Source organism: Brassica napus, chromosome C6 (genome assembly GCF_020379485.1).
Source record: "Brassica napus cultivar Da-Ae chromosome C6, Da-Ae, whole genome shotgun sequence".
NCBI lineage: Eukaryota > Viridiplantae > Streptophyta > Magnoliopsida > Brassicales > Brassicaceae > Brassica > Brassica napus.
In genome coordinates, this window is record NC_063449.1 from 45,698,389 (window position 1) to 45,711,252 (window position 12,864).

The 12,864-nt window shown below is 36.7% G+C and overlaps 1 protein-coding gene across 1 annotated transcript; it reads right to left on the reverse strand.

The window, feature by feature from the left end:
• Nucleotides 1–11,918: 11,918 nt before the first annotated feature.
• On the reverse strand, nt 11,919–12,593 carry LOC106403203 (aldehyde oxidase GLOX). Its single transcript, XM_013844052.1, has one exon. It carries the CDS (start codon nt 12,591–12,593, stop codon nt 11,919–11,921), a length of 675 nt encoding a protein of 224 aa, XP_013699506.1.
• Between the last annotated feature and the right edge of the window lie 271 nt (nt 12,594–12,864).

Sequence of the window (12,864 nt, forward strand, 5' to 3'; positions counted from 1 at the left end):
GTCCAACTAATCAGATTTAAGTTTCATTACTAGTATTTTGTATATTGAGTTTAAGTGTGAAGAAGAGTGAAGACATAGAAAGGCACATGTAGTGTTTAGGTTAATAAAGGCATCAAGAGAGGTTTATTAGTAAGCCGGACATTTTATCCGTTAAATTTGATTCGATTTGTTATTCGTCTCGATTCGATCCGAAACTTTCGGATATCCGTAAATTTTCGAAGCAAAGCAAATACTAAAAATCAATATCCATTAAAATCGAAGCAAATCACAAATATCAAAATTTTGGAAAGCGGATATCCGCTCCGATCCGAAAATATATAAATATATATACATCTTGATTATACTTAATGTTTTAAATGTATAAGTTTATATAATTATTATTATAACATATGATTTGACAAATTCTATTCACATTATTACTTATATAAAAGTATTACATTAAAAAAAAGAGAAATTTTTTATAAAACAATTATAACTTTTTATTAAGTTTTGTGTTATTATAATTGTTAACTAAGTTTAAAATTTACAAAATATGTAGTTTCACTATTTATTTTAGTTTTTATTTTGTATATCATGCAAAAAAAAATTAAAAAAAATTGTATTAATTTTTTAAGATTATTTGTATTAATCAAAGCGGATAAGATATCCGTAAGTATTCGTAAATATCCGCAGATATCTATTTATTTTTCGGATATCCGTTTTTCCGGATATCCGTATTTTTCCGAAGCAAAGCAAATCGAAAAATTAGATATCCGTAATATACGAAGCAAATCAAAAATACCTTCAAAAACTCGGATATATGATCCGTGTCCAGCCCTATTTATTAGGGTTATGCCTTGGGTTTATTTAGGCAAACGTCTTTCGGCATCTCTAACACCTTATTAGATTCCGCCACGTCTCCATCTCCCCCCCCCCCCCCCCCCCCCCCCCCCCCCCCCCCACCACATTATTTATTGATTAATACAATTTTACATAATTTATATTCAGATCATATTTTTTGGTTCTGATTTTAGATCCAGTAATACAAATTGAAACAACCAATGAACATTCTTCTTTATAATATTACCCATTTGTATATAGACTGATGAAACGAGTTTGTATAGTTAGCATATTCAAATTTATAAGTTTTAATATTTAGTATTGTAGATAGAGATAAGCTATTATCAATACATGCGAAAGTGTAATCATGCACAACACCATATACTCAAATCCAAATTTGGTGAAGTTTAAGCTTTTATTCAGGTTGGTAAAACCAAGCATGGTCGGAAAATTATATGTATATTCTAATTGCGATACCAAAACTGGAAATGGTATTGGAGTTTGGGTAGATAATCTGTGGGTACTATTATTAATAAAATCAAGAAAGTTTTGACAAAAGACATCAAAATTATTTTTATAGTTTTTGTGTAACACTAGATTTGGTTACCTCATGGGTGTTGGAATGAAAACAAAAGAGGCAAAAAGCTATGGAATTTATAATTTAATAAATTACGTTACAAAAAAAAAGAAAAGCAAAGAACACAGCCTTGCATTGCAATTATACAATGATAATTTAACATATAAAACTGGTTCTGGTAGAAATGATATTTGTTATGGACCAAAGGAATAAGTAGGCAGTGACGTACGTACGTATGTTATTTTCAAATAAATTAATCTTAATTAGGGACTTTAAACATTGATAATTTTATAGTACGTGTTACAACATGTTTATTTATTTTAGTTTAAAATAAATAACGAAAGTAGTATTTGATTGATTAGAGAAACTGAAAAATATAATAATTAGCATCCAATTTATATTGCGAAATGATTAGCCCTTACCTTGAGTTCATAGACCAAGCACGTCAATGTTAAGCAGTCATAGACCAGCTTAGGCCTGGGCAAAATAACCGGAACCGAAGAATCGAACCGGAACCGAACCGAAATACCCGAAACCGGAACCGGATCAATACTTTCAAACACTAGTAGAAAACTTTGATATAGACACGGTAATTTTCGTGACTGAGACTCATTTTTCGTGACTATATGACATCATAGACACGAAAAGTCACGAAAAAAATGTGTCTATACGGTCGTGACCAAAATTAACCGTGATAATTCGTGACTAAAATAGTCACATGTTGGACACAGTTTCATTCGTGACTATAATTGTCACATTAGTCATAAAAACAATTGTATCTACTCAGTCACGTTTTTTTATTGTGACTTTACGTGACTATCTGCAAAAAATATTTTTTAAAAAAAAACACAAAATAAAAATAAATTTTTTAGTAATTTAATTCAGAAAACACAAATTATGTAATATACATAATTACATATATTTACAGAAAATTACATACATATATATATATATATATATATATATATATATATCAACGCCTCCACCGCTCCACCATCGGCTCCGCCACCGGCTTCTCCACCGACACCTCCATCAGATTTTACACCGACACCTCCACCTGCTCTGGATGCCATGGGTTAAGCGATGAGTCTGCTGGTGGTAGAGCCACCGGTGTTACGGCTGAACCGACGAACCGATATGCTCGCCACGCCTTCTCCCCCCCCCCCCCCCGATCTGTTTCATATCCTCTTCTTGTTTTAATCTGCATCTGAAAAAAGAAAAAACACTGAGATTATAGAAAAAATAAATAAAAAGAGTAATCAGGTAGAGAAGTGATGAATGAGGAGGTGGAGATTGAGATAATGGTGTCGGAGGTGATGGTGTGTGATGGTGTTGGTTGTTGAGACAGTTTAGATTCACGAAGACGGATGGAGAGATAGGGGATACGAACAGTTAAGAGGAGAGAAAGGAAGAAAGAGATAGAAGAAAAAATGTGTTTTTTACTTTAGTGCATTTTGGTCCGTTAGATTCACTTTTATCAATGGATGTGGTTATATAGAACATGATCCGAGCCCTTGGATCTGATAGGCTGCTTTTATGTTGACCAATCAGATCTTATGTATTTGATTTCCTATTTTTTCCATTGATTTCCTATTCTAATTTGTTTTTAACATATATAATATTTATGATAAACTTCAAAAGAGCAATTGGTGCCAAAATTCCATCATAAGTCCAAAATTGAGTCTAGTGTTTGATATAAAATAGGGTTTAGTTTAAAATTTGAAACTGAAGTTTGGAAAAATATATTTAAAACTTAAATATAAGATTTAGAGTATAGATATAAGAAATAGACTGGTATATAGGGTTTGAGGTAAATATTTAAGATTTTAAATTAAGTTTTGGAATATTAATTACTATATTTTATAATTAAAATTAGTTAAAATTTTAGAAGTTAGTTTTTATCAATATATATTAATTATTATATTTTATAATTAAAATTAGTTAAAAGTTTAGAAGTTAGTTTTTATACTTTAGGGTATGAAAGGAAATAGGATTTATATGTTATATGTTTAAAGTTTTCGATTAAGATTTGAAAAATAGATTTGAAAATTTTGATCCTTTGTAGATATTGATTTTAAGAATATTGTAATAACTGAAAAGTTATTTTAAAATTAAGGCTTAGGGTTTTTAATCTAGGGTATGTAGTATATATATCGTATTTTGAGGTTTATAGTTAGGTGTATATAGTGTTTGGAGTTTAGATTTAAGATTTGAGTTTAAGTTATGAAAAACAACAAATCATGAGTTTAGTTTTGAAGATTTGAGGTTAAAATATTATGTTTTTAGGTTTGTGTGAAGATTTTAGGGTTTAAAGCTCCATCTAGGGTTTAGGGTATCATATAGTCACGAAAACTTCGTGGCAAATTCGTGACTTTTTAAGTCACGTTTTTAGTTTCGTGACTATTTCGTGATTTTTTTAGTCACGTTTTTTACTTCGTAACAATTTCGTGACTTTTTTAGTCACGTTTTTTACTTCGTGATAATTTCGTGAGTAACTAAAAAATAGTCACGTTTCTTCGTGACCATTTCGTATCTATAAGCATTTTTTCTACTAGTGAAATACTCGAACGGTTCCTATATTTTTATATCCGAAATAACCGAACCGAACTGGAACCGAACCGAGAACCGAACGGGTACCCGAATATATAAAAATATTAATTATATATACATATAACATCACTAAATATATATTTTTAATTTAAAATTCTATTAAAAGTATTTGAAAATAGTTGAGGATAACTAAATTATTATAAAGTATTCAAACTACCCGAAAGTATCCGAAACTATTGGGATAGTTTTATCTGAAATATCCAAAGTAATCTGAAATATCCAAATTTTTTATCTAAATCATCCTAATTATTTGATATTTTACCTTAAATAACCAATATTTTATCCAAATTATCCGAACTACCCGAACTATCCGAACCCGAACCGGATCCAAATGAGAACCGAACTTTTTCCGGATATTTTCCGGTTCCTACATTTACTATCCGAACCGAACCGAACCCGAAACTATCCGAACCGAACCGATCCGAAAATAGGTTAAGTACTAAATGGATCCTCTAGCCCCTATCCGAACTACCCAAAACCCAAAATACCCGAACCGAACCGAACCGATACCCGAAATGCTCAGGCCTAGACCAGCTCATCAAAAATGTTTGTCTACAAGAAAGAATAATAAATATGTTTATTTTATCAAGAATAATATGGACGCTTTAAAAATATTATTCTTTTACTGTTCGTAAATAATTAGGTCTTTCATTATCTCATTTATTTTAAAGATTGATTGCTTTTTGTTCACAAAAATTTTGATAACTTGGTAATTCAGGTTGAAGTCTGACTAAGCTAGAGGTGGATGACAATGTACGTTGGGCTGGGTATAATCAAGTTTATTATAAAGGCCGACTCACACTAATCATTTTAAATACGAGTTTATATGTGCTTCCATCTCTAGTTATCCAAGTAATGTCGATAATTAACATATCCCAGAGCCAAGCAGTGTTAGCGATGCAGGAAGCTGCAGAGGCTTATTTGGTGGGCCTGTTGGAAGATACAAATCTCTATTCCATTCACGCCAAGAGGATCAACGATAATGCCCAAAGACATTCAATTGGCTAGGCGGATTCGTGCTTAGAACTGAAGCACTGTTATTTTATTAGTGTTGTGTTACTGCTTTGGAGGAGTTTTTTTGCTTTGTTTGTTGTCTACTTATATAAGTTCGTTGAAGCAAGAACAGAGATGATTTGGTTATTGATGTTATGACAAACCACTACTAACTACTCTTGTCTCTCAATATACCGAATTGATTGTGTTTCACCATTGTTCTTGGATGGCTCTTCACATTACCGAAAATATATAAACAAGAGAGTGACACAAGTGGAAACGTGCAAGACGGTAAGAACCTAAGAATCTTGAGTTGGATCATATTGCCTACATACATGCAACTTAGTAAAGTAGTTTTGTCTCTCTATTTTTGGTCTCTTCAGATTTTTATACACTCTTCACAACGTTCCTTTTATCGACTCTTCCAACAAAAAACCACTAAATATACATGCTGTTGTAAGCTCTTTGAATCAAGAGCAGAGGTGAATTGGTTATTGTTGCTCTATGGCAAAAACCATTCTTAACTATTGTTTACCTATATTGAATTAACTGTGTCATCACTCTTGGATGGTTCGTCATAGGCATGGGCAAAATACCAAGGAACCGAACTGAATTTAGAGAGAGTCATCAATATTCAAACGATTTAGTATTTAAATTGCGTACAAGTAGTTAAACAAGGAGTGATACATGTGGAGACGTGCAACACCGTAAGAATCTGATTGGATTATATCGCTACATACAACGTAATTCATTAAGTAACTTTCTGGACCTTGTCCCTCTATTTCTGGTATCCAATATTTCTACACTTCTCCACGACTCTCTATTTATGGAAGCTTCCATCAACTATCACATCTTTTTCTTCTTTTTCGTAAGTCTAACTGTCCAAACAAAACCCGGCAATTATGAACTAAGTTTAGCATAATTCTCTTATCCACGACATACAAATTCCATATGTTCTAATGAAAATAACAGAAATAGAGATTCCAGCCCCTTTAATAATGAAACTTTCACGTTGCCAAAAAGTATCAAACATGAAAACTTTACCAACTCAACAAGACGCAAGAATCTGATTCCTTTTTTGTAATTTGTATCCAAAAAAGAATCTTGTGACATACAATTCCGCGAAATAAAATTTGATTTACTCAAATCAAAAAGTATGTTTGGTTCAGTTATATAATAACCCAAAGAAAAATCACACATAGAACAAACTAATTAATGTTCACAATCACTTTTCACTGTAACCTTACCCAAATACCTTCACTCGGTATATCTTGGTTCACCACAAAAACCATATAATAACCGGGCGGTGCAAGATTTGCAGATCTTGGGGACTTAACCCTAACCTCATAAGTCCACTGTCCTATTCTCAAAGACGTGACATGATCAAGAACCAAGAGTCTCTGGCTCATAGAGAAGGAATGAGTAGTAAACGAAGGAAACGCCATTGTAACTTTAACCGGAGTTTTCACTCCTCCTAATACTCTAAACCTCAGCCTCAAGACTCCACCGTAATTAACCGTCGAGTGTAACGAAGGACTCATAATCCTTGGACGTATATTCCTATGCTGAGTCTCCAAATACGACGGCGAGAAAGCCTCTAGCCTAAGCTCCGTCGGGAAAAGCACGCCGGTGAAGTTGTAAAACTCGTGAGGGTTGCTTCCTCCGACGAGAACCCTACCGTCACGTAGTAAAGTCGCGGTTGAATGGTACATTCTCGGTATAGTGCTTGGATTCTGAACTTGGAATCTTGAACCGATCGGTTTATCAGGATGATAAAGATCGGGATTCAAAACCGGTTCACGACCAAGCTCCCAACCAGCAGACCCTGATGAACCACCGTTAATTAACAGAACTTGTCCGTTAGGTAAAACGATCATGTCTCCCATTATTCTAGGCCTCGGCATCTTCTCAAGCACCCATTTAGGGTTAGCATCGTTGATCTTGATTCTCGCGCACGTGTCAAGACCTTTCACAAAAGTGTTTTCATTCAAAGCTAAGAGGTACGATCCTTTCGGTGCACCGCCACACACCAGAACCTCCAGCTCGATAACTTCTTCTTCAAGATTCTTGATGGGGAGGAGAACGGCGGAGCCGGTGCTCGGATAGCTTCTCGGATCGCCTCCAGGGATCTCCGGGTATGTTTTCACGACGGTGTTCTTGGAATAGTCTAGTAAAATGGCTCGGTTATTAGCAAATATGAATAAGTTTCCATCGGTGTTGAGGAACACGTTAGGGTAGAGATTGTTTTCTATAGAATCACACACAAGTTTAATAAGAAGTCCTTCTCTTATTAATCACTCAAAAGATCGCAAGTCACAACTCACAATTTGCAATCACAATTCACTTATAATGCAACACAATATGCATCTCAATATATAGGAATAGATATCTCCTAAACCTAATAGTAATAACACATTCCATATTTCCTAATCCTATAGATAGACACAAATCATATTAGGATTAGGATAGCTTATTACTTAAGCTATCACCAAGCTTAATCCAACATTCTCCCCTTTAAGCTTGACATCATCTTCATTCATACCTTGAACTCCAATTAGTCTTCTCATTTCGATAAACTTAACTCTTCCAAGTGACTTTGTCAATATGTCAGCTTTCTGCTCACTTCCTGGAACATGCTTCACCTCCACTTGTTCATTCTCAACACACTCTCGGATAAAATGAAACCGTCGATGAATGTGTTTACTTCTTCCATGAAACACCGGATTCTTGGTTAATGCAATAGCAGATATATTGTCGACATATATAGTCACCTTCTTGCTTGTTTGGCCGACCACTTCACCCAGGAGATCTTGCAGCCATATTGCTTGTTTAGCAGCCTCAGTTGCAGCCATAAACTCAGCCTCACAAGACGATAAAGCAACTATCTCCTGTTTCTGTGAGCACCACGTTATTGGACTTTGATCAAGATAAAATACATGTCCTGTTGTGCTTCGACCATCATCGGCATCAACACTATGAGAACTATCGCTGAAACCTTTCAACTCGATCTTCTTAGTCCGTGAAAACACAAGACCCAAAGCCGTTGTTCCGCGTAAGTATCGAAGTACTTGTTTCAATGCAGAACCATGACTCTCCTTAGGATTTTGCATATATCTACTTAGAACACTAACAGAGAATGATAGGTCTGGTCGAGTATGGAGTAAATACCGTAAGCATCCTACAGCTCTTCGATACTCCCTTTCGTTGATGCTCTTCTCCTCTGATGATTTTGAAAGCTTCACATTTACATCCAAAGGTATGGCTGTCGAATTACATGAGTTCATACCACTCTCTTCAAGTATTTTCTGAGCATATCGGTCTTGTCTAAGGATGATGGTTTCGCCACATTGTTGTACTTCTATCCCCAAATAATACGTCAATAATCCAAGGTCGCTCATCTCAAATTTCGTAGACATTCCCCGTTTGAACTCAAGAATCGATTGCAAGCTTGTTCCAGTTACGAGTAGGTCGTCCACATAGACTACAACAATTAGAAGACCTTTCTTTTCTACTTTTCGATACACCGATGGTTCTTTCGAGCACCGTTCGAACTTGAGCTCTAAAAGTATCTGGTTTAACTTAGTGTTCCAAGCCCTAGGTGCTTGTTTAAGACCATAGAGTGCCTTCTTAAGTTTGTAGACTTTGTTTTCTTTTCCCTCGACATGAAAACCTTCTGGCTGTAAGACAAAGACTTCCTCTTTGAGTTCTCCATGTAAGAACGCAGTTTTTACATCAAGATGGTGTATCTCCCATCCGTTGCTTGCTGCTAAAGCAATGATTAAACGGATTGTTTCAATACGAGCGACCGGCGCGAATACTTCATCATAATCAACTCCATGTCGCTGAACATAGCCTTTTGCTACTAACCGAGCCTTGAATTTGCTAATGCTCCCGTCAGCATTCCTTTTGATCTTAAATACCCACTTGAGACCAATAGGTTTTACTCCCAATGGTAGATCAACAAGCTCCCATGTATCATTCTTCTCAATAGATAAAATTTCATCTTTACATGCATCGATCCAGACTTTCAGTTCCTTTGCTTCGTTAAAATCCCAAGGCTCGTCATTAATAACCATTAGAAGTCTTTCACACTCTGTTTCCGCCATAAGAACATAATCATCCAAGTATGCTGGTTTATGGACGATCCTTGAAGATCGTCGTGGCTGTGGCTGATCGTCTCCGGACGTTCCATCATCGTTTTCTTCTTCTTCTTCTTCGTTTTCACTCTCGACCTGCGTGGTCGTTCCATTCTCATTATTTTCTACAGTTTCTTGACTGTCATCTTCTTCGTTTTCGAGTTCATTGAAAGTACCAACAATGGAGAAAGTACTTTCTCCTGATCCTTTTGCTTTGTTCCAATTCCATTCTTTGTTTTCTTCAAAGATAACATCGCGACTAACAATAACTCTTTTGGTTGAAGGATCGTATAACCGATATGCTTTGGAACCTGGTTCGGTTCCTAAATAAACTAGAGTTATGGACCGATCGTCAAGCTTTCTTCTTCCAGCTGAGTTTGTTTTGGCGTGACATACACACCCGAATACTCGGAGATGATCGAGGTTCGGTTTTTTCTCTCGTAGAGCTTCATATGGTGTCATATCTTCAAGTGTTCTCGTCGCCATCCTGTTTATCAAGTATGTGGCATGTCTTACCGCTTCACCCCAAAAGACATTAGGTATGTTCATATGCTTTAGAATGCTTCTTGTCATCTCGAGAAGAGTTCGATTTCGTCTCTCAACAACTCCATTTTGTTGAGGAGAGTAAGGTGCTGTTAAGTGCCTTTGGATACCATTCTTGCTGCAGTAGTCTTGAAACTCTTGGCTCATAAATTCACCACCACGATCCGTTCGAAATGTTTTTATTACTTCTTTTGTTTCCTGTTCAGCCACCGCTTTAAAATGCTTGAATTTACCAAAAGCCTCGCTCTTTTCTCGTATCAATATGGTCCACATATATCGTGAGTAATCGTCGATAAGGACGAATACATATCTTTTCTGCGAAGGCGTTGATGGTGTGATAGGCCCGCATAGGTCCCCGTGAACTAACTCGAGAGGACGGGAAGCACGGAATGTTGTTGCTTGTGGGAAAGGCTTTCGAGTTTGTTTGCCAAGTAAGCAGCTTCTACACGTCTCTTTCTCTACGTCAATACTAGGTAAGCCTGTCACAAGCTTCTTTTTGATCATTGTTTTCATCGTTTCCGTATTTACATGTCCCATCCGTGCATGCCATCTAGATGATTCGCTTGGCTTGATCAGTAGACACTCGGGGTTCTCATGGACTTGTAAGCTTACTTTGTATAATCTGTTCTTTGATCTGGTTGTCTTTAACATCATTCCTCCAAGTCGATCGAAAAGCATCAGCATATCTCCTTTCATTCGTACTTCACATCCAGTTTCAGTAGCTTGTCCTAAGCTAATGATGTTACTCTTTAATCCTGGTATATAGTAGACATTATGTAGGATCTTCTTTTCGCCTTTTCCAAAGATAAACTGAATGGATCCTTTTCCTCTAATGTCAATACGAGAATCGTCTCCAAACCTTACTTTTCCCAAAATTGTTTCGTCAATCTTTGTGAAGAACATACGGTTTCCACTCATATGATTGCTTGCTCCATTATCGAGATACCATATGTTTTTCATATCAAGATCTGAGTCAAAGAAGGTTGGATTTACTTTGTTTTCATTCAAATACACAACTTCATGCATCATTAGTTCGTCTGCTTCATGCGTATCGTCAGTTTTCTTCTCAGCGGTTTCTTGTAGTTTAAGTAACTTCTCGGGACAATCTGTCGCATAGTGTCCGAGTTTGTCACAGCTAAAGCACGTGATATGAGATATATCCCTCTCTTGTCCGTTGCTCTGCTTCCAAGCTTCTCGCTGTTGTTGAAAGCTTCCACGACCGCGACCTCTTCCTCGCCAATTACTACGTCCTCCACGTCCTCTGTTAGATCTATTACCGTTGTAGCCACCTTGAGATCCTTCAGAGTTAGCGTACATTAGTTTCTCCTGATCTTCCTGTCGATCCTCTTCGTCTTCACAGATTCTTTCTTCGTATGCTTTTAGTCGGCCAACAATATCCTCGAAGCTTGTTGTATTTAAGTCAAGAACTTGCTCAAGAGAAGCAACTATGTGAATGTACTTTCGTCTTGGTAAGCTCTTTAAAAACTTCTTTACAATTTTTGCTTCTTCTATAATCTCACCTAGAGATGCAGATTTAGATACAATTTCGGATAGTTTCCCAACAAAAGTGTCAACCGTGTCCTCGTCTTTCATTCTCAATCGATCAAATTCAGCCATCAATGTCTGAAGTCTTGCTTCTCTCACCCTCTCAGCTCCTATATGTCTCGCTTTAATTGCATCCCACACTGCCTTAGCTGTGTCCAGATCTCCAACTTGGAGTGTTAAAGATTCAGGGATGGATTGAAACAACAAAGCAGTAGCCATGTTGTTCTTCTCTTCGTCTTTGCTCCCTGGATCGATAACTTCCCATACTTTATGAACTTTGAGAGTAACTTTCATCCTCATAGCCCATACAACGTAGTTCGTGGAGTTTAACATTGGAAAACGAATGGAGGATGGTCCGGGCTCCTTCATGGTCACCGTGGGTTCGTCTTTGATATCGCTCATCGTGTCTTGAAGATTTGATATAGTGCTTTGCTAGTTTTTCGAATTTGTGTGGCTCTGATACCAATTATAGAATCACACACAAGTTTAATAAGAAGTCCTTCTCTTATTAATCACTCAAAAGATCGCAAGTCACAACTCACAATTTGCAATCACAATTCACTTATAATGCAACACAATATGCATCTCAATATATAGGAATAGATATCTCCTAAACCTAATAGTAATAACACATTCCATATTTCCTAATCCTATAGATAGACACAAATCATATTAGGATTAGGATAGCTTATTACTTAAGCTATCACCAAGCTTAATCCAACATTTTCTTGGTCAAGATCGTTGGTTTCCGACAAGAACCGTAAGCTGTATGTGTTTGGAGCGTTTGTCTTAGGGAAAAACTCGAAGTTAAACTCATCACGACCTCCTACTATAATCTGACGACCATCGGGAAGTACATGGTTCGAAGCGTACCATCTTTTAACATTAAGTGCGTTGTCTATTTCAGACCAATCACAAGAATCATCATCGCATGGGTAGAACAGTCTAGCTTTACGTTCTCCGTCTTTGTCTCCTCCTGTCTGAAGGAGAGTTCCGTCGGGAGTGACTCCTCCCGAGGAGCACCAAGTGTTGGACTGGACGGTCAAAGGACGGACGCGGTTCAAAGCGACGTCGTATTCGATAGAGTGCGCGGTGCAGTCACGTTTCGAAACGGAGTCGTTTGGACTGTCCCGGCAGGTTCCGTTAGGGAGAGAGATTTTTGAAGGACCGAAGTTGGATCGGTCGTACATTATGACACGGTCGTTGATGAGGAGCTGTGAGTGCATAGCTGAGATTCCGACGTTGTTTAAGAGAAGCTTCCATGTTCCTCCGGCGCCGGATGCCACGTGGAAGGAGAGAAAGAGGATGAGAGCGAAGTAGAGGAGATGGTTGATGTCGGAGAGGATTTGAGGTTTGGCTTGTGAAGCCATTGTTTCTGTTGTTGGTTGTAATATGGAGTTAATGTCACGGCCTCGCGGGTTAGCTTTTTATATGTATTTTTATGTTTGTGTGGTACATTTGCAAAGGTGTAAACTGTCCATGAGATCTACTTTCTACAAGGCATGAATAAAATCGACTATTAATTAATGTCATGACGTATTGACGTTAATAAAGCATAGTAATTACTAATTAGTAACTCACGCCATAATTCCAAAATCATTATGCCAAATATCCTGTTTCTATTTTTAAAACTGAAATTTA

Excerpts from the sequence above, each read along its gene's own strand:
- LOC106403203 (XM_013844052.1), bottom strand. The coding sequence starts at position 12,593 with ATGGCTTCACAAGCCAAACCTCAAATCCTCTCCGACATCAACCATCTC.